This window comes from Naegleria fowleri, assembly GCF_008403515.1.
Source record: "Naegleria fowleri strain ATCC 30894 chromosome Unknown tig67, whole genome shotgun sequence".
Lineage (NCBI taxonomy): Eukaryota > Heterolobosea > Eutetramitea > Acrasida > Naegleriidae > Naegleria > Naegleria fowleri.
Window position 1 is genome coordinate 23664 of NW_025407999.1, and position 20749 is coordinate 44412.

Here is a 20749-nt window from a genome sequence, read left to right on the forward strand (position 1 = left end):
CTTGTATTGACCAATCTTTTCCAATACTAAAAAGTTTTCAACAGAAAATTCTTTTTCACAATGTGCCTTAAATACTGTGAAATAAAAATAATATTAAAAAAAATTGAAACATTTGGAAAGTGTGATCACACCAATCATTCACGAGAATGATCATAGGATCATATATGAAATACATTCAATATTTTGCCATGATTCGAACCACATGAAATGCATTTCACATTTTGTAAATTTCGACACATTTGACATTCACTAAATTGTACTTACACTTTCTCAATTGAGGATCCCTCATGGTATCAATAGCCATCAACGCATTCGCCTTTCTCAATCTCTCAAGTTGAATGGCATCTCGATTCAAAGCACACACCAACGTTGCAATCACCACTGGAATCACAATACTCACAGCTGCCAAAATCACCACCAAACTCACCACGGTCTGAACTTTTAACACAAATGCAATCGAATTTTGTTTGTCACTCACATAAAACGCAACTGGGTCCAACACTTGTTGTAAAAATTGAGCTTGTTTGGTCTGATAGGTCGGATCTGAAAATAGAACTTTGAGGGCTTGCGTTCCGTTGTGTTTGAGTGCAAGATTGACCGCTTGAGCTTCGAACTGAATGGAGGAATCGATCGAATCGAGTCGAGTTAAATTAAGCGCTTGAATTTCGTGATCACTCAAGTCCGAAAGTAATTTCGAAATGGTTTGATTGTAGAGGAGAGTGGTGTTGTAAAAGGTGTAGGCCTCTTGAGAGACGTACAAGTCGTAATTGGCCGCCTGTGTTGTCGAAAGTTGAGAAGTATTCGTGGCTTGGATTCCGAGTTGTTCTGCGGTTGATCTACCCCTACATCTCTTTCGGCAAGGCCCGGTTCCGGTTCCGGTTCCGGATCCCGATGTGGTTCCCGATGTCGGAGGTGTCACGACCGAAACATTCAACGAGGCCAAGCATGCCGAATAGAGAGCAGCTGTTTTCGAACTATAGGACAATCGTTCTCGATACAATCTTGCCATCACAGTATATTCAATGGTGGAAGTATCCAAATCTTGAAATGCAGCGTAACTCCAAATAATAAGTGCCAACAAGATGATAAATGCCACCACATTCACCACGAGAGAGAGTAAGGAAAGAAGGCGCATCCATGACAATTCCACCACACCAAAGCAAGTCCGAATTCGGAGCGGAGAGGAGAAAACGGAGATGTTTTTCGCCGATGGAATGGAATGATCATGTTGTCGAGGAGGAGAAGTGGAAGATGGTTGTTGTTGTGGTTGTGGTGATGATGGTTGTGAGGGTAGTGATTGTTGTGGTGAATGGATGGCAGAGGTGTGATTTGCTTCTTGTAATTCGATGGATGAGGATTGATGAATTTCAGAGGGAGGTGACATGGAATGTTGTGATCGATTGGAAGAAGCAAAATGTTGTTGTTGTTATTTTGATCTTGTGAAAGAGATGTGGAATCTTCTTTTTGTAAGCTTGCTTGTTGACAGCGCAAACACAATCGTGATTAGTGACAGGTCTTGTCAGAGTGTCAAGTGGAAGGATCTTTGAGAATGGCTATTTCACACAGCGCTATTGTTTGAGACCAAAACACGGATAAAAGCAACGAAACGTTTTGCTGATTCTTATCTTGCACCAATCTGATCTGACCTCCAATTCGTGAAATGCTTGTCGGGAGAATGAATTGATCACTCACTCAATGAAAAGTTGGGTTGTAACAACCGTCGTCTAGGGGGTCTGGTCGTTGATTTCTTTTTTTTGATGTTGGAGAAGGTATGAGATGGTCAAATTCTCACAATGAGATCATGAAGAAGAAGAAGTAAAACACTTTCGCAATTTGTGTATTCGCATTCATAATCGTGAACATTCTACAAGAACTGTCAGATCAATTGAGAGTGAGGACCAGCATTATGGCAATGATTTCCAAGATCAAATTCTCATATCTCTTCTTCTTCTCGTTAGTAAATTTGCATTCTGACAGGTGTCAGTTATATAACGTTCATATGGGAAGAAACTTCTAAAGAGAGACAAGTCCATTCTAAATAAATACGTGAATAATAATAAATCAAAATAAAGAGAGGAAATTTCAATAGAACTGAGGGTCTAATGCCACCGACAAGTCATCGGTTCAATTTGTTCGATGAAAGGCCTTTCATCATCATTAAGAATTTATTCGAAATTGAGGAATTGCTTACAAAAAATGTTGAAACTCGTTTCTTCTTCTTCTTCATTTAGTGGTATCAGCTTTTCGAGAAGAGGAGGAATTCTTTTTCATGGCACAACAACAAGCACCACTAACACTCCATCCATGTTGAAAGTGGTGGTGATGAGAACGATTGCTGATCCACCGATGATGGACCGTCGTCGGTTGTTGGATTTTGGAATTAATCATCAATTTTCATTCTTCTCTCGGATGAATGATCTTTATCATCATGATAGGAAGAAGATGATTTATCAATCAAAATCCAATAGGATGATGAGTTCGTTGAATTTGATGAAGGGAGTAAGCCTTGATCAACCCGAGTCAAGCCACCACCATCATCATCATCATCTTTTATTAAATTCTAGTTATGAACATCCTCTCGGAGGAATCATTGGTAGTCTCTATCAAGCCTCTTCAAATGTATTATGGAACATGAAAAAACAGTTATTCAAATCTAAATTCTTCAAGAATTCAAGAACGATTCTAATACCACATAAACTTGAGATGAGTTGGGAAGAATTGAAAAGAAAGATTTCAAATGTATTTGGAGGTCATCGATATTCCTATTACGAATACAGTAGCTATGGAAGTGGAGGAGAAGGAAGTGGATTCCGATTTACGAATATTCAAAAAATCATTGCTTTGAATGTGGCTGTGTTTGTCTTGGCTAATTTATTCCTCACACGACAAGACATTCTTGCTAATTTGGGAGTTTCATTGGACAATATCAAACATGGCAAAATTTACACCATGTTCACAAGCATGTTTACACATATTGATTTAATTCATATATTCATGAACATGTATGCATTGAGTCAATTAGGAAAAATGATGCCCATGACTAGAAGATTATTGTGGCCAGCTTATATTTTCTGTGGTCTAGTGGCGTCTTCTGTTTATTTACTTGATAAATGGATTGGAAGTACTGCACTTCATCGACCCCATGAATACTATACCACTGGTATTGGAGCCAGCGGAGCCATATTTGGTTTGTTAGCGTTTGTGACACAAGTACATCCCTTCATTCCAGTAGGCATCTTCTTTTTACCCATCCAATTTAAATTAAGGAATTTCTTTTATGGTGTCATTGCCATTGAGTGCTATCGTTGGTACACGAACAGAGATTCATCCGTGAGTGCGAGTGGCCACTTGGGAGGAGCTTTGGGAGGATACTTGTTCTACCTGATGAATCGTAAGAGACTTCTTTTTAAAAGGGTTAAATGTTTGTAGAATCAATTTATGAATTGGTTATTAATACTGTACACGGTAGATTCTTGTTGTAGTTTTCTTGAGCACTTGGTGAAGCCAATCTCAATTTCCAGAATTGAACTGTACATTCTTCAAGTCACCGATTGAAACACGGAATTCCATTCATGCTTTCCTCCTCACTTCTCCATTCACACACATTCTGTGCAATTCTACACAATACATGCTACAACAACAACAACAACTAGTAGTAGTAGTAGTCGTCAAGTAGTCATTCTCAAGAGTCATCGTATTGAATGTCCTCCTCCAGAAAAAACACAGAGTCCTCTGAATGATGTTTTTTCTCCATGACACGGAGTTGTTGTGGCAACAGTCCATCCTTTTGAAGCAAAAAAAATGAATTTGTTGTGGCGACTTCAACTTATTGCCTCTCTGTGCGATCATGATGAAAGTGTTTGGTCGGTTTCTTTTCATCCACAATATAAACATGTGTTGGCCACGTGTTCATCGGATAAGACGGTGAGGATTTATTATGTACGGAGTGAGGCAGAAACAGGAACAATAACAACGAATGTATTGTCTTCGTCGTCGTCATACCCGGGTATGAATCACCAAAGCCTTTTAAATACATCATCAAACTCGGGAGGAAATTACAAGACCATGATCAAATGTTTGGATGTTTTGGAAAATCAACATAATCGAACCATCCGTCGGGTGGATTGGTCTCATCCCAATGGAAATGCTTTGGCTTGTGCAAGTTTTGATGGAACGAGTTCTATTTGGATTTTGTTGAAAAACAAAATCGTATCACATTTGAATGCACTCGATGAGGAATTTGTCAAACAATCTCCTCACAATGATGATAAGAAGAATGGTTCATTCAGTCCTTTAAAACTATTAAAATGTGTCTCAACTTTGGAAGGACATGAAAATGAAGTGAAATCGGTGGCATGGAATTTCAAAGACGTTTCTTCCTCTAATTGGAGTGCTGAAATGAATGACGATGATGAAGAGAGTGAATTTGGAGCTGACTGTGGACTGTTGGCAACCTGTGGTCGTGATAAAACTGTTTGGGTTTGGGAAGCAATTGATAAGATTGGATTTTCAGATTTTGACTGCAATTCCGTGTGTAGTGGACATACACAGGATGTAAAATTTGTAGCTTGGCATCCATTAACTCGAGAAAACATGCCATCTCTATTGTTTAGCGCATCCTACGATAATACAATTCGTGTTTGGAAAGAAGGAGGATTTAATGATGACCATTCAAGTCACCATGATTTTTCACACTCTGGTGGAGCTGGAGGAGATGAATGGAAATGTGTTGGAATTTTGAGAGGTCACACCAGTACAGTTTGGGCTCTTGCTTTTGAACCACCATTTGTACCCAGTTCTACAATGAACAATCAAACGACTGTTCGATATTCTACTGCCAGTAGTAGTAGTGGTACTACAAATACTATGACCTCAACTACTCCTCTGGATTACCCACAATTTATGGTCAGTGTAGGTGATGATAAATCAATCATTGTGTGGAGAGAGGATGTGGTCGGAAATTATCTTGACATGAATATGACAGCCATTCAGACCATTTCTGATGTTCACACTCGAACGATATATCATGTCGATTGGTGCGTGTATGAGAATCCATACAGGCCTGGAGAAGCCATTTCATTGGTGGCCACTTCTGGTGGAGACAATACCATTGCCATCTTTGAGTGGAATAGAACTGAGCAAAAATTGAATTTATTGACCAAGATTGTGAATGCTCATGATGCAGATATTAATTGTAGCATGTGGAATAGGAATGTTTTTGGAGAGTTGGCCTCCTGTTCGGATGATGGAGTTGTGAAAATATGGAAATTAGATTTGTGATTGAATCATTGAATGTCACCAGCAGTTTTGTTGTTCTCTTTTTATTTATTGGAACCTTCAAGTTAAAATTGTCATTGCATCCGCACAATGATTTTTTATGAACATTATTTACATTTCGAAGAGAGATCATCTTTGGACATTTTCATCTTCTTCTGGTAACCAACACTCGCAAATTCGATGAAGGTCTTGCAGTAACGCCAGGAACATCTACAATCTTATCTTCCTTCTTGCTTTCGTCATTCAACAATGTAAATTCATAAAATTGTAAAAGTCGACACAAGATCATGCACGTCTCAATTTGACTGAATGAATAGCCAATGCACTTTCTGTTTCCTCCAGAGAATGGGAACCAACTGACACTAGAAATAACCTTTTGTTTAAAGTCCTTATCGAGGAATCGTTCTGGTGCAAAGTCTGTACCCTTGTAGGTGTCATTATTAAAATCGGCAGATAAGGTTTGACAAGCTTTGGCATCAAGGTAAATGGTAGAACCTTTTGGAATTTTGTACTTGCCAATGGTGGTGGTCTTACAACATTCCTTAACAATGGAAACCACAGGAGGATGCTGCAAGACAAGGTTTTGCATGAATAATCATGTTAACAGTGTGTAAGTGACGAATGGCATTGCGGTCAAAACAAAGTGCAAAATTCACATCATGTACACTCGTCGAACCAAACTTGGAGAACTTACCAATCGAAGAGATTCCATCATGGTTGCATGAATATAATCCATGCTGGCATAGTCATCGAAATTAGGCGCCCTCAATTCAGGTCCACCAATTCTTAAAGCTTCTTCTCTTGCTTTTTGTTGAGTTTTTTGATTCTTTGATAATTCATACATGAGCCATTGTAGTGTTGTACTAAATTTTTCAATCATAATTTAAATATAAAATTAATGTTAAATATCATGCAAATGAATTATTATTTTGGTCCACAACGTGGTGTTTTCCACGTGATCACTTACCTCGTTGTTTCATGTCCAGCAATGACGAAAATATATGCATTACTCTTCAACTCATCCAATGTCAATTTGTGATTTGATTCTTCTTCCATGTTTGCTTTCACTAATTGTGACAAGAGATCATTCAATGGTTTTTCTGGATCTTTCTTGAATTCTTCTTGTCTCTGAGAAATGTATCGATTCAAGTGCTCACTCATCAGTTCAAGCGCTTGATCCGTTTTAGTGTAACGAGCTAACATCTTTCGAACAAGTCCTTCTCCAAAGAAAAATCGTTGATAATAATCATGTTTGATCACATTCGTCAATGCCTCTCTGAATTTCTTTCCATCATTGGATGTTTCCGAGAAAATTCCAAAATCAATTCCAAAACCAGCTTCACCAATCACTGCCAAAGTCACATCGGAATAATCCTCCAAATCCAACACAAAACCATCTTTCTTAATTTCTCCCAAACTCGTTTGATGATGAATCATGCTCTCTTGCGAAGACTTTAATAACTTTTCCCATTTGGTGTGAAACAATGCATCTGTGGCTCGAATTGCCGCTTGACACATCAATCTCAAATTATTTGTCGTAAAGGAAGGAGAGACTACCACATGATGATTCTTCCAAACAGGTCCATCCGGAGCTGTCAAAATAGACGTTGCCTTCTTTGAAAAGATGTTAAAAGGTTCATAAAATGTTTCCACTGGTTTCACAAAGGAAGAAGATTTGGTGAGAAGAACTTCTTTGCAAGAATCTTTATCGGCAAAGAGAATATTGTTACGATGAGGAGTGGAAACTCGAATACATAATTGATTCGAATGATGATGATTGGAAGAATTGGATGAATTGGAATCCTTGTTGTGTTGTTGTTGTTTCAGTTGTTCTTGTTTCAAGAGTTGAATGATCACATCCGAGTTGCCATGTGCAATGTAAGGAGAAAGGATAGGAATTCGAATGAAACCCTCACTGAGGAGTTGCCAATAGCCAGGAATGTCTTGAACTTTGGCAATATTTCTTCTCAGATTGACAAGTGTTTTCAGAACGTAAAACAAGAGAAGAGAAAGGCAGCACGTCGTGAGGAGAGTCAACCAAAGATCGGACGATTGGAGGAGGATCATCATGTCAAAGGTCGATATACACTCTTGTTGTTGTTGTTGTTTTTTTGTTGTTCCAGGATCAACTCAGTTCGGAATGATTCTTTTTTGATCTTTTTCTTATGTCGCATTAATCGCCCTAGTGAATTTATTTGGAAAGTCCTTATTGCGATCAAGTACGGGAGTTGATTTTTGGAAATCCTTTTGAGGACTGAACTCTGAAATTCAATCACACAATGGATGGACGTAGGAGGTTCATCAAGATGATTCATAAATGAATGAGCATGAATGACATTTATGACTTGGCGTTTGATTGGTCTAAGAAGAAGACAAAACTGAGAAAGTTCTTTAAGGGTTTGTTGAAGATGGCGATTCCAGAGAGGATGATGGTGACATGAGGGAGTTTGTTTGGGTGAGCTCAACTTCAGCCATGTCGTGTTCTTCTTCGTGTGTTTCATTTGTGATTGATGAAGAAGGTATCTCCTCTTCCTTTTTGTGAGGTTTTGTGAGATCATGGTTAAGTTCTTCTTGAGTGTTCATGTTGAGCCCTGTTGGTTGTGGTGTGGGCTGTCGTTCTTCCTGATGAGAGGAATGAGTTTCAACACTGTCTTTGGAATGCTCATCAATACTCTTCGTGTGATTTTCAGAACGTAATTCTGACATGGATTCTTCCTCTTGAATCATTGTTCGTACATGGGCAGAAGCTAGCTCAAGATTTTGTTTTTCGAGCTCATGAACGGAAAGGGTCAATTCTTGAAGGGAGAGAGTTAAATTACTATTCTCAGTGATGAGTCCTTGTGTTTTCAATTGACATTCTTGAAGGTGATCGTTAAGGGCGGATAGTTCCTTAATATGGTGTGAATTTTCTTCGCTACTCTGCGATTGCATATTGTTCATTTCAGTCATCACTTCGTTTAATCTAGATTCCAATTCTTCCACATTGTTTTTACATTTCTTTTGTTCTTCGACATGTTCAAGTTTGGTTTCAATGACAATGGAGGAGAGTGTTGCAGATTTGTCTGAGCACTCCTTGAAGAGTTTTTCTAACTCTGTGACATTCGATGAACATTCTCCAACTCTCAAAATTAATGCTTGTTTTTCATTGCTTAAGAGTTCAATTTGTTTTTCAAGTGAAGTCACTTTAAGGATTAACTTTTCTACTTGTTTGTCCTGAATGAGTTTTGTCTTGTCCTCACGACACAAGCTCAAAGCAGAAAAAACATTCACGTTGTTCCAGTTCCATATGATTTAACTTTTTGCGTAATTCGTTGGTTGTTTTCTGGCATTGTTGTTTCTTTTCCAACTTATCGAGGAATATTTTGAGTTGACCTTTGATTTTTTCATTCTCTTCGTTGATGGTCTCATTGAATTGACCCATGTAGGAAGAGATTTGAGCAATGTGTTGGGCAGTTTGTTGTAGCTGTGCTGATTGTCTAAGAATTTCTTCCTTTTCGTTAAGCATTACACGTAATGTTGTTTGTTTCAAAGTTTCAATTCGCTCGAATTGTTCTGATTTCTCGTGTTTGAGATGAGTAATTTCCTTTTGAAGAGTTTCTATGAATTCTGCTTGTTTTTTCATTTCTTCTTGATGGGTATTGTGTAATGAGGATATTCGTTGTTCGGCAAGTTTTAAATCGTTTTGCAAATTTGTAATTGTTTCTTCTTGCATTGTTTTAACAAGTAAAATTTGCTGTATTTGTTGATCTTTCTTTTCAATAATACTAGTGGTAGTTTGGTTTAAGGTTTGCAAATAATCTTCAAGCAGTGTCAAATTCTTTTCAAGAATAGATTTTGTGATTTTTTGTGATTCAGCAATTTCAGTCAACGCGTGTACTTTCTCCTCTAGCTCTGAGATTTGGTCTTTGTGATTCGAAATTTTATCATCCTTTTCCAACAATTTTTTGTGCAAAATGCTAATTTCCTCATTCTTCGTTCGAATGGTATTTTTCAATATTGATTCTGTCTCGAGTGAGCTCGAAATATGCTTCTCATTTTGATTTTTCAATTGTTCGATTTGAATGTTCAAGTGAGTAATTTGCTGTAATAGTTCCTCTATTTTGTTATTTGTAATTCGATCATTGTTTAGTTTCAATAACAAGTTCTTGCCTTGAGGTGTCACTGCAAGCATCTCGACTTTTTCACTCACTTTAAATAGAGAGTATAATTCATTCTTGATATCCTCTGACACTATTGAAGAATAATCTTTCAAAATATTGTGCGACTTTTTGATAAGGGAATTTGTTCGAGAGCAATGAGCCCTTAATTTCAAACTCAAATAAAAGTTCACACCTTTCTCTACACCTGGGATCGCATAAGTTTTTGAAATTGAAAGCAAAATCTCTCTTGCTATTAAAACCTCCACCACGGTTTTTGCACACGAAGAATGTCGTGTCAAGTCTGTTTTGTTTCGTTGTGGTTGTGATGAATCCATCTCTTCTTCCATTAGGTTTTCAATTTTTTCAATAAGCTCACCACTCATCGGGTCCCACAGCTCCCTCTTCCTTATCAATTCTTCCCTCGAGTTCAATTGAATTCCCAAACTAAGTATTGGAATGGAATGATTTGTACCGCACTTGTCTGTGGTGGTGTTGGCATATTCCGTAATGAGGTCTTGTACGATGCGAGAAGCCTTTTGTTCGTGCTCACTCTGAGAACCCGAATTGGACAATAAACTCGAGTAAAATTCCGTAGCATAATTGAGCGTGATGATGTGTGTGATCAATTCTTGTTGGCATTGAGTATTGTTGTTTTGAATGATTTCCGAGATGAGAAGAGAATCATTCATGGATGATGGAGTTTGTTGTGGTTGTGGTGGTTGTTGTTTCATTTCATCGGGATGATTGTCTAGCCTCATCATCTCATGGGTCATACTCTGAATCACGAGTAAAACACGCTCCATTCTTTCATATCCACGTTCACGCGAGTGCTTGAGAAGAACTTGTATCATCTCTTGGGGCAATCGTTCCATCGGAACTCGCAATACCATGTAGAAGGTCAAGGCCACGAGCAGAAAGAGAAGTCCACGAAGAAAAGGATTGTTGGGCCACATGTTTCGAGTCAATTTTTTTGTGTTGCTAGTGTCATCTTGGAGTAGACTGTGAATTCTCTACATGTAGGTGCATTAATGAGGAACCTTGAGTACTCCATTCAAGGATTGGTTCTAGTCTTGCGGAACTGTCAGGGATACAAGATGGTCGATGAATTGGTGAAGATTTTTAAATTATAAATATTGTTAAAAATACACAAAAAATGCGAAGATCATCTCGAGGAAAAAAAAATAACACAACACCTCCGCTAGGTGTTCACCTTGAGCACCCTTTATCACCACCCAAAGAACCATCTCCGAATCATTAAACTTAAATTTAAAACTTATCTCTCCCTCTCTACGAAGTACTGTACTGATTTGGTACCGTACAACTACCACCGGTTATAAGTACTGAGATTGTTACCGTTGTGATCAAACTGTAATCAAGACCCTATTACGATGGCAGTTATTAAGATCAAAGCGCTATTGACTGAATGGTATTTAATCAGACCAACAAGATCAGATTCGTTATACAAATTAAAAAAAAAGAAGAATAATTCAATTAGGATGCCCAGCAAGATCGGTAAAACAAGACCCAACCATGGATCCAATCATGGACCCAAGCACTCTAGCTCACTTCAATCATTAAGCGACTACATTGCTTCTGCTAGTTCATCTGTAGATAATGAGCCCAATTTGACAAATAATCTCAACCCTACTCACAATTGCTCTACTAGTGTTGACACTAGATTGTACCCAACTATTGATCCAATAGCTGATGAAGAATTGGCCGCTAAAACTAATAGTATGAGCATGAGTAACCAAGACAACATTGAATTGTTGGATAATGAGCTGACTAATAACCTCAACATACAAGACATGTCAGTTGATGAAATTGTTGGTAAAACTTTTCTCAAACACAATAATGCTAAACTAGATACAAACAGAACTCTTCTTGACACTGATCAGATTTTAGAAATTGTATCTGTTATTGCTAGCCCACACAACCCTATGACCTTAAATTTCCAACATGTTGTAAAAGCCACTCTCAGAATACTCTCTGATGACATTAAATACGAAATCACCACAGAAAGAAAGGCTTTTAAAAACCATAAAGACAGAAAACATGTTTGGGAGTTATGGAAGGAAAGAATGAAGAATATTAACAAACTATTATCTGAGAACAAGAAAAGTAGTAATGTCCAACAAGACAATGAAGAATTCAACATCAATGACATAGCAGTGAAGGAAATCACTCCTCCCAGATATATTGCTGTTAGATATAGCAAAATATTTGAAGAGAATGAGGTAATTGAATTAATTAAGGACAAACTTAGTGGCAAATATGTCACCATCAATCCGATTATTAAGCTCAATAATACCATAATTGTCACTATTGAAGATTGCGCTCAAGTAGAACAGGCAGTTGAAACATTACGTACAAAATTTAAAGAAGTCAATATCACTTCATCATGTGAAAACGACACCAACAAAATTATACGTGTCCATAATATTCCAATAGGAGAACTATGGAAAACTACAGTCAAGGCAGATTGGAGGAATGCTATTGAAAGCGATACTGGTGAACCCATTGTTGAAATTGCTACAGCTAGAATTGGTAAAGAAATGGCAGCAGTGATCACTGTCAAAAGTATGAAAGCCAGAAATAATCTATGTAAGACAAAAACATATGATATCACTATTCCTAGAACAGAGGAAACAGTCACTATGAAAATCGACATACCATTCAACTATGCAATGGATGTACAATACTCTGACATCATTGGTAGATGGCCTGAAAGAAATGATTTGATTAGAGCTAGAATACAAACGGAATCCTCTCTTGCCAGAAAATACAATAATGACCAACCTGTATCCATACTTATCATCAATCAAGAGAAGAGAATATGTTTGATTAGACTCAACAATCTATCTAATGCCATCAGATTGGTAAACCATGCTGCATATGGAATGAATGAATGGACATTGGATTTTGCTCTCAATTATCCAATGCTAGAAGATTTCCTGGAAAAGAAACCTGATACAGTTCACAAAATTTCACAAAATTTAGGCAGATCTTCTAAAATTGCAGCGAAAGACGTTTCCTTTACTCTTGAAAAAGTGCAACAAGATCACCTAAAAGAAATCAAGAGAATTGAAGCTTCTATGGATAAAAGAATTGCAGAACTTGAGGCAAGACAGAATCAGAAATTGGCTATGGGATTTAAGGAAATGGCTAATATTATCAGAGCAAATAATGAAGAATTAATGATTACCAATAGAATTGCTACTCTAACATTTCTGTCTGGTTGTACAAAAGATAATACCAAGAGGAAGATATATCAAGAGGAAATTGATGAGTGTCACAAAAAGCTAAAACTACTTGATTCACTTCAGTAGCTCCAGAATTATCTATTCTAACCCTCAACATTAATGGTCTCAGAGCAGAACCATTATCAGCCCTAAGAGGCTACCTCAACTCAATCACTCCTGATATAATCATGCTCCAGGAAGTTAAAAGCGTCTACATTGGTCCAGATTTTCCCTCTATATATTATTCTTCATTTACATATTATCACAATCCAAGAGATTCCTGTGGTGTATCTATTTGCCTCAACAAAAGCACTTTCAAAGATATTGAAGAAATCATCTTAGATCCGATCATTAAGAATAACGCGCGAATTATTGGCGTGAAATGTAAAATCAATTCAATTAATACTCTAGTAATTTCTGCGTACTTTCCAAATCAACCAGCTGACAGATGTGAATTCACATATATTCTTGACAACCTAATTGAAAAATATCCTAACTACAAAATCATTATTGGAGGTGATTACAATGCGATTTTATCCGAGAATCACTCCTCAAACGAATCTAGAAGAACTGATCAAAACATACTAGATCTTATTAACAAGAGAAATCTTAATTACTATCCTTTCCCTCATTTATCATGGCACCTTCATTATACTATTAACAAACAATCCAAGTCTATAATAGATTACATATCCACAGATTTTCCAATTGCATCTGGAGAAGTACTGAATGCCAACTTCATATCAGATCACAAAATGGTTAAAATTCTACTTGACCTCTCATGTCAACGAACACCTTTGTTAATTCGGAAGAAGCGTAACTTTCAAGATCCCAAAAATAAGAAAGAAGTGCTGGCCATTAGCAAAGAATGTGTATCTCAAGTTAAGAATTTAGAATCTGATAACGACAAATGGCTTTTCATTTGTGATAAACTAGGCGACAAATTTGTGGAGGTCAATCCACCTAAACTTGATCCTAAAATCTACAAATATAATAAGCAATATAAGAAGCTCATGTTAATACTTGATAGAAATGAGCACGGATATCCTTGTGACAAACTTTTGACCACTATTGGTAAAACTTTAGAACAGGTTCCAAAATGTCTTGCAAGTGTCAAAGAGAAAATCAAGAACCATATCAAATGGAGCCATGATAAGGCTTTGAACAGAAAGATGAAATGGTGGGAACAAAACTATGCAACCAACTCTAAACATCTGAGAAAGAAAATTTACAAAACGTCATCACCACCATACAAATTATCTATCGAAGGAACTGAAATTAGTGACCCCAATGAAGTTGCCAATGTGATCAAGGACAAATATCAACAAAACCTCAACTTTAGAGGAAGAAATCATCAAATTGACATTACCAAGTTTTTCAAGTACAAACATCCATTAATTGATAATTGCAATGACAAAATACTCGGTAGAATTACCACGGAAGAGAAAGAATGGATAATTCAGAATTTGAAATCCACAGCACCCAATGAACTAGGTTTAAGACAAAAAACTATCAAATACATGTGTAAGGAATTACAGGAGGAAATTTTTCAAATTATTGAAAATATCATTACAACTGGATTTACTCCTGAATCTATGCAAAGTGTCAGCATTCTCCCAATTCACAAAAAGAATAAGGACCACTCAAACCCTGCTAACTATAGACCTATTGCCCTTATGGACTCAGGACTTAAAATAGCTACTAAATTAATCACCAAAAGATTGAAGGAAGTGTTAAAGGGAAGATTATCATTAGCTCAATTTGGTGGTGAAGACGGCAGAGAAACTATTCACAGAGTCCTTTCAATTTACAATATGATTGCTTGGGCAAAAAAGGACAAGAAACCTTTTTATGGTTTGGCTGTTGACATCAAAAAAGCTTATGACTCATTACCGAGAATTATGCTTCGTGATGGACTGCTATTCTTAGGGATTGATGAAATTACTGCTGATGGAATTCTGGAAATATTAGGTGAATCTACGACAAAGTTTGTTATACCTAATGGTAAATCTGAATGTTTCAATGTGAAAGATGGATTGAAACAAGGCGACACCTTCTCTCCCCTTGCATTCAAAATTGCGCTTGAGCCTCTCTTACAATTTTTAGAAATAACATATAATGGTGCTAGTGTTGCAAATTATTGGAACATTAGTACAGGCGCATGGATTGATGATTTGAACTCATTTTCCAACGAACTACCTGAAATTGAAAATTCTTTGCATGACATTGAAACCTATCTTCATGGCTATCACATGGAATTAGATCATTCCAAAACTAACCTCTTCTCTGATAAGGAATGTAGTATCAAGACATTATCTGGAAGTACGATCAAAAGTAATGATTCTATTATTATACTTGGTAATAATATTACCAATAATACTGAGGAACAAAAGAAATACACTACTTCAATTATTGAAGAAGTTAAAAGAAGAACTAACTCTATTGGCTGGAATTTTCCAATACAGAACATTGTCAAAATTATCAACACAGACATTGTTCCGTATGCACTGTACCACCTAATTCCTCTTGCTAATGACCATCTAGAGAAACAAATTGATAAATTCTTTCGCAACTTTATATGTGAAAGATTAAGAACCAAGAGAAAATTAGCTCTCGAGTGGTTTTATACTCATCAAGACAAAGGTGGACTTGGATTAATTTCTGTTCAAGAAATGAGTTACTCGGACCTAATGTGTAAAGTCAGAAAGTTCCTTGAACAATATGATATTTGTCTTGGATCTTCTACAAGATTCCTTTGTGAACGAATCAAACAGGAGCATGGTTTTGACATCCTCAATGATCCAATCCCTACTTGGTATAAACCAGACCCATGGATTCCTCAATATCTCAAGAGAATAATTTTCATGAACAAATCTTCCAATATTAGATTGTGGCATTCGAGTGACCAATGGCATGAAAAAACTCTCATCCCTTATGGAAAATTCCCTAAAGGTTTAAGACAATTCCTGCTCTATAAAGATTGGAACAGATTAAGTATGTGGGTTCCTGACCCTAAAAATTTACAAGTGAAATTACATAATGACATCAAACATTCCAATCATGTCACCCAAATTCGCAACATTCTCAATAGCATGGATTTTGGAAAAATCAAAGACGAAAGCAAATACTACAAATATGTTGGTAACAACACATCCATGTCAAACCTCTTGAACAAAGCTACACTAATTGGTACTGACGGATCGTGTAACAATAATATTGCTGGATACGGTATTGTAACTGATCAGAATGTTTCCATCTCAAGTCACACCTTAGGACAAGGAACTTCCTACAACAGTGAAGTTCAAGCGCTCCACACAGTTGTTAGATTGCTAGATAACAACACTCCTAGAACAATAGTCATAGATGCGAAAAGTATTTATGACCAACTTTTCCAATTCAGAAAATCTAGAGATCCTTATGTTGAAGAAATTCGTAATTATTTAAAAATGAAGGATCAGATCAAAATTATGCATGTTAATAGTCATACAGGTAAACAAGATATCTATAGCCGCATAAATGAATTAGCAGATAGGGCTGCTAAGAAAGGTGCTGATTGTAACAATATTCTTACTAATATTCCATCCAATAATTGGTATATTATTATCAACAATGTATTATACACTCAAAACACTAGACAAACAATGTACAAACTTCTATTTCAACGCCTCCACAAAAGAACATATACGCCAAAGAACCTTCCTCCCAAGAACAGAAAGTTCACCAACATTTACCCCTCAATAGGAATCGGTTTCAGAACCTTAAATCTAATATTTAAAATTAGAGTGAACGTGATGAAGACTTTGGAAAATTTAAACAAGATATCCAAGACGAACTTGCTATGTCCTTGCTGTAGTAGAGAGACAATGCAACACATTATTTTTGAATGTAAATACTATAGTGATATAAGAAAAGAAATGTTTAGGAATTTATATAATATCTCAATATATGCAAAGAATAACAAGAAGTTCTCCAAACGATTATTGTACCTCATCAAGACTAAACAAGATATCCATAGCCTAACAGGTGCTAAAGTTGGATTGGGTAAGAAATGGGACAAAGTATTTACTAAGGAAGCTTATCGATCTATTACTAAAATGTGGATGAAACGAAATCATTTTTTCATGGAAGAATTGAAACTCACCTGGAATGAATTTGAACAACAATACGATTTTAATCCCAATTTCATTGATTTGAACAAGTTTAAACTATACATGAAATACCCACGACCATGAATAATAATTGAAATTTACAACAATATTTGAAATTTACACTAACCTTGATGACAAACAATAATTGAAATTTACAACAATAATTACACTAACTTTGATGACATGAACCACCTTTAACTGTACTAATTGCACACACAACCATGAATAACGTTTGAATTTTCGAACAAATAAACGCATGGACAGTGATAAAAAAAAAAAAAAATGCGAAGATCATCAAAAGCAAAGCGAGAACCATTCAGCGATGAAGAAGAGAAATTATCTTCCTCTCCGATTCCTACGACGACCTTGTCTTCTTCCGTGTTTTTAGATTCATCTCATGGATCATCGTCATCATCAACAACAACAGCATCATCCTTATCCACTTCAACATTTTCAAGCATTGCTTCGGGGAATTATTCAAGAAATTCAAAAACCGTTAAATTGGAACAAATGATTAAAGAGATTCAACAACATCAATATTATAGAAGGCTAGTTGAGAAAGCAGAAAGGATAAATCGTAATGAAACAATATCCTCTGCAGGTTCATCACACTCGGAAAAGGATCAATTTCCGAATAATGAATGTGGAGAGCTTGATGAGGACAAACAATCATTTACTCAACTGCTTCATAAATTGAGAAGACTTATTCTCTCAGCTCCGGTCACTCTCGGGTCTGGAGAGCATGAAACAAGTCTCGGATGTATGAAAGACTCGCTTCGACAATTTATTTGGCCTCTTTTATTACATGACTTGGATCATTTATGCAGAGACAAAAGTTCAGTTTTTCATATCATTAAGAAAATTGACAAACAACATGAACAATATGAACAAGTGGAAAAGGACGTGGAGAGGTCAATGTTCAAATTTTTAGCTCCATTCTTTGGTCAATACAATAACCAGGTCATTTATATGAATACATCGAATGCCAGCAGTAGTAGCAGTTTGAATGGAGGTGTCTCTAAAAACACAGGAGCAAAAACAATGAATCTTGAGCTGAGTTATAAGAGAAGAAATTTAAGCTTGGTCGTAAACTCAATCCTTCAATTGTACAAACGATTCAAAGAAAAAGCGGAAAATTCAAATTTTGCAGAGGAAATTGTTCCACTTTACTATTTTCAAGGTTTTCATGAAATTTGTTCCGTTATGCTGTTAACGTTTCAGGACAATTTAGAAACGACATTTAGATGTTGCTACCGATTAGCAACTAACCACTTCTACGATTCTATGCATTCTCCAAATTTAGATCAAGCCATAAAAAAATGTGCCATGGTAATCACAATTTTGGAAGAGAGTGGTCACCATGACATTTGCGAAATATTGAGAGAGAGCGGCGTGGATCAAGGCCATTATGCGCTGAGTTGGATTTTGACATGGTTTGCACATGTTATTGAACAAGATTGTGGAGAGAAAGAAGAAAACGAGGATTCGTCTAACGGCACGAGCGTTGTCTCAGACAATGGTAGGTATTTGATGATTGGATTTTGGGCTAGAATTTAACACTGATTTCACTGAAAATAATATTCTGTTCTTGAATTCATTTTCAAAATAGCCGTGGTACCAAGTCTTTTCCTAGTTCAAACATTATTTGACATATTTTTGGCTGTTGGAAATCCATTCTTTGTGGTGTATGTTGCTGCAAGTGTGGTTATTGAGAGAAGAGAAGAATTATTAATTTTAAAAGAAGGAGGTTCTGCCACCACCGTTCGTCAAAAATTAGCAGCCGTTTCAGGCGGAAGAACTGAAATTGATTTTCCATTTTCAGCTGATGAAGATGACGATAACATTAATTACATTGAATTTACAGTGATATTTGGCCTTTTGAATAGATTTCCAAAGAATATAACACCAAAATGGCTTGAGCGAGTTGTAAAACGAGCTCTCCATCTTTGGAAGAGTCATGACTACCGAAAATTGTGCTCTCCAGAAGAGTTCACAAATGAATTTCCATTCCCATATTTATGTGAATGTGAAGATTTTTCGAATTATCATGAATCGGTTGCTGATTATTGGAGAGATGAAGAAGAGGAGCGATTACTTCGTGAAGAAAAGGAACGAGAGGAGGCTGAAAAGAGAAGAAAAGCTCAACAACAGCATTTATCAAAAGTATTCTTTGTGGGAGGCAGTATTGTCGTTGCCGCTGCTGCATTTTACTTTTCTGCTCAATCTTGGTTTTTTCATGCCACATTCAAGTAAGGGAAAGGGTCTTGCCAGATGGGAGGGCATCATTTGCGACGACAAATTCTTTACTTACAGAGCTCACAACCCAAAGAATATTCTTTTAAGGATTGTCAAATGGATTTTAGATTTGTTCTCACAAGTATTGCACCATGTGAAATGATATCATTTTCAGCCCTGATCGAAACATAATGTTGAAGTATGAGGAGGATTTTCATCATGCCTCAACAGCTCCGAACACGCTTGTTCACTCAATATTTCATGAAATGAAAACAATGGAAAACAATGGTTCCATCTTCAAAAGGTTATAAAAGGTTATGAACACGCTCCTATCATGCAATCCATCGATCTGTAAGACTTCTTCTTGATTTCCAAATTTGGAAGCTATAAAACTTCTCCACGCTGGGTTGATTCGAAAGCTTGAACAATACAACACTATCACCTCATTCTTATTCCAACCATATTTGGAAATTTTCTTGAAATGCAATTCATTTAACACAAGAAACACGCGAATGGGAAATTTTTCAATAAATAAAAAATTGCAGAGCACAATCAACACAAACAACATCAAGATGGCAAACAAGATGCATTTTCACGGAATGTCCCGTGATTTGCTGGTCAAGTGGAAACTTCCGTTCATACTTGGCTTGTCAACCTTTTCGTTTTTTATGTTTGGCATGATGGAAACTTATCACTTTAACTACAATGCCAATAAATTCAGATACGATAATTATCACGAACATAAATTTAGAGGATTACAACCTCCATACATGACCAATTATTCAAGACAATTATATAAATCCAAAGATCCAACTCTGAAAATTGATTGGCACTCATTTAGAGAAGATGTGCAATAGAGAATTCAAGTGGGTGGTAAATTAAGGATGTGAAAAAATTGCCAAGACCATGAATTCGTACAAACTGTATATTCAATAATAAATTAATCACATTTCCAGGAGAGGAGCTTTTTTCAATACACATATTCTGTGAAAGTGAAACAACCACTTCTACTTCTTGTAGGCAATTGCTTCAATTTCAACAAGAGCATTTCTTGGTAATTGTTTGACAGCAAAGCAGGCACGTGCAGGTTTGTTATCAACAAAGTATTGTTCATAAATCTTGTTCACTTTCATGAGTGATTTCCATGATGAACATGGCACGAGTGGTACATTATGATCATCACCAATATTCATGATATCCATCAAAGATGCACAAGTTATTCAATTATCATCATTGATATACAATCAAAACAATCACAACGAATTGAATTTAAATCATTGTGATTTCTCAAACAACTGCTGCTTACCTTCCGCAAAGTGATCCATGGTTGTAAGCAACACTGTAGTCTTTACAACATGACTAAAACCCGAATCAGCTTCATTCAAAACATTCCCCAAATTCTTCAAGGTTTGATGTGTTTGAGCCTTTACCATCTCTAACTGATCGGAATGATCGACTGCCACTAATTGGCCAGTGTGCGGGTCCAATCCAATTTGTCCACTCACAAAGATCAATCTCTCGTTGAATATACAAGCTTGTGAGTATGGTCCGATGGCTTTTGGAGCTAACTCGGTATTAAATTGTTGATGATGATTTTGAAAGGATGAAGGTTTGTTGTTGCTAGAAGCTTCTGACATTTTTTGTTGATTTTTTCGCTTTCAAAAAAATACAGGAATGGGTTTATTGAAAAATAAACAAATTATAGGTA

At 36.5% G+C, this 20749-nt stretch overlaps 8 protein-coding genes across 8 annotated transcripts in view; 4 read left to right on the top strand and 4 right to left on the bottom strand.

Annotated features, from left to right (window-relative positions):
* The window catches only part of FDP41_009159 (uncharacterized protein), a gene marked incomplete at both ends in the record, with an annotated part of 1866 nt that extends 482 nt beyond the window's left edge, over nt 1-1384 (bottom strand). The window contains one exon of the mRNA XM_044713089.1: nt 265-1384. Coding sequence (XP_044557268.1) covers nt 265-1384 — 1120 coding nt within the window. The remainder of the gene's footprint in view (nt 1-264) is intronic.
* Nucleotides 1385-2196: 812 nt separating this feature from the next.
* On the top strand, nt 2197-3429 carry FDP41_009160 (uncharacterized protein; the record flags this gene model as incomplete). The annotated part of the gene is made up of 1 exon (XM_044713091.1): nt 2197-3429. One exon carries the CDS (start codon nt 2197-2199, stop codon nt 3427-3429), a length of 1233 nt encoding a protein of 410 aa, XP_044557269.1.
* Nucleotides 3430-3801: 372 nt separating this feature from the next.
* Nucleotides 3802-5280, top strand: FDP41_009161 (uncharacterized protein; the record flags this gene model as incomplete). The annotated part of the gene is made up of 1 exon (XM_044713092.1): nt 3802-5280. One exon carries the CDS (start codon nt 3802-3804, stop codon nt 5278-5280), a length of 1479 nt encoding a protein of 492 aa, XP_044557270.1.
* Nucleotides 5281-5422: 142 nt separating this feature from the next.
* Nucleotides 5423-7347, bottom strand: FDP41_009162 (uncharacterized protein; the record flags this gene model as incomplete). Its single annotated transcript, XM_044713093.1, has 3 exons — nt 5423-5845; nt 5972-6140; nt 6245-7347. 3 exons carry the CDS (start codon nt 7345-7347, stop codon nt 5423-5425), a joined length of 1695 nt encoding a protein of 564 aa, XP_044557271.1.
* A 321-nt stretch (nt 7348-7668) lies between these two features.
* On the bottom strand, nt 7669-10369 carry FDP41_009163 (uncharacterized protein; the record flags this gene model as incomplete). The annotated part of the gene is made up of 2 exons (XM_044713094.1): nt 7669-8524; nt 8574-10369. The coding sequence occupies 2 exons, from the start codon at nt 10367-10369 to the stop codon at nt 7669-7671; spliced, it is 2652 nt and encodes an 883-aa protein (XP_044557272.1).
* Nucleotides 10370-10912: 543 nt separating this feature from the next.
* On the top strand, nt 10913-16890 carry FDP41_009164 (uncharacterized protein; the record flags this gene model as incomplete). Its single annotated transcript, XM_044713095.1, has 2 exons — nt 10913-12741; nt 12789-16890. The coding sequence occupies 2 exons, from the start codon at nt 10913-10915 to the stop codon at nt 16888-16890; spliced, it is 5931 nt and encodes a 1976-aa protein (XP_044557273.1).
* A 198-nt stretch (nt 16891-17088) lies between these two features.
* Nucleotides 17089-19059, top strand: FDP41_009165 (uncharacterized protein; the record flags this gene model as incomplete). The annotated part of the gene is made up of 2 exons (XM_044713096.1): nt 17089-18325; nt 18416-19059. 2 exons carry the CDS (start codon nt 17089-17091, stop codon nt 19057-19059), a joined length of 1881 nt encoding a protein of 626 aa, XP_044557274.1.
* Nucleotides 19060-20048: 989 nt separating this feature from the next.
* Nucleotides 20049-20678, bottom strand: FDP41_009166 (uncharacterized protein; the record flags this gene model as incomplete). The annotated part of the gene is made up of 2 exons (XM_044713097.1): nt 20049-20167; nt 20348-20678. 2 exons carry the CDS (start codon nt 20676-20678, stop codon nt 20049-20051), a joined length of 450 nt encoding a protein of 149 aa, XP_044557275.1.
* Nucleotides 20679-20749: the final 71 nt, after the last annotated feature.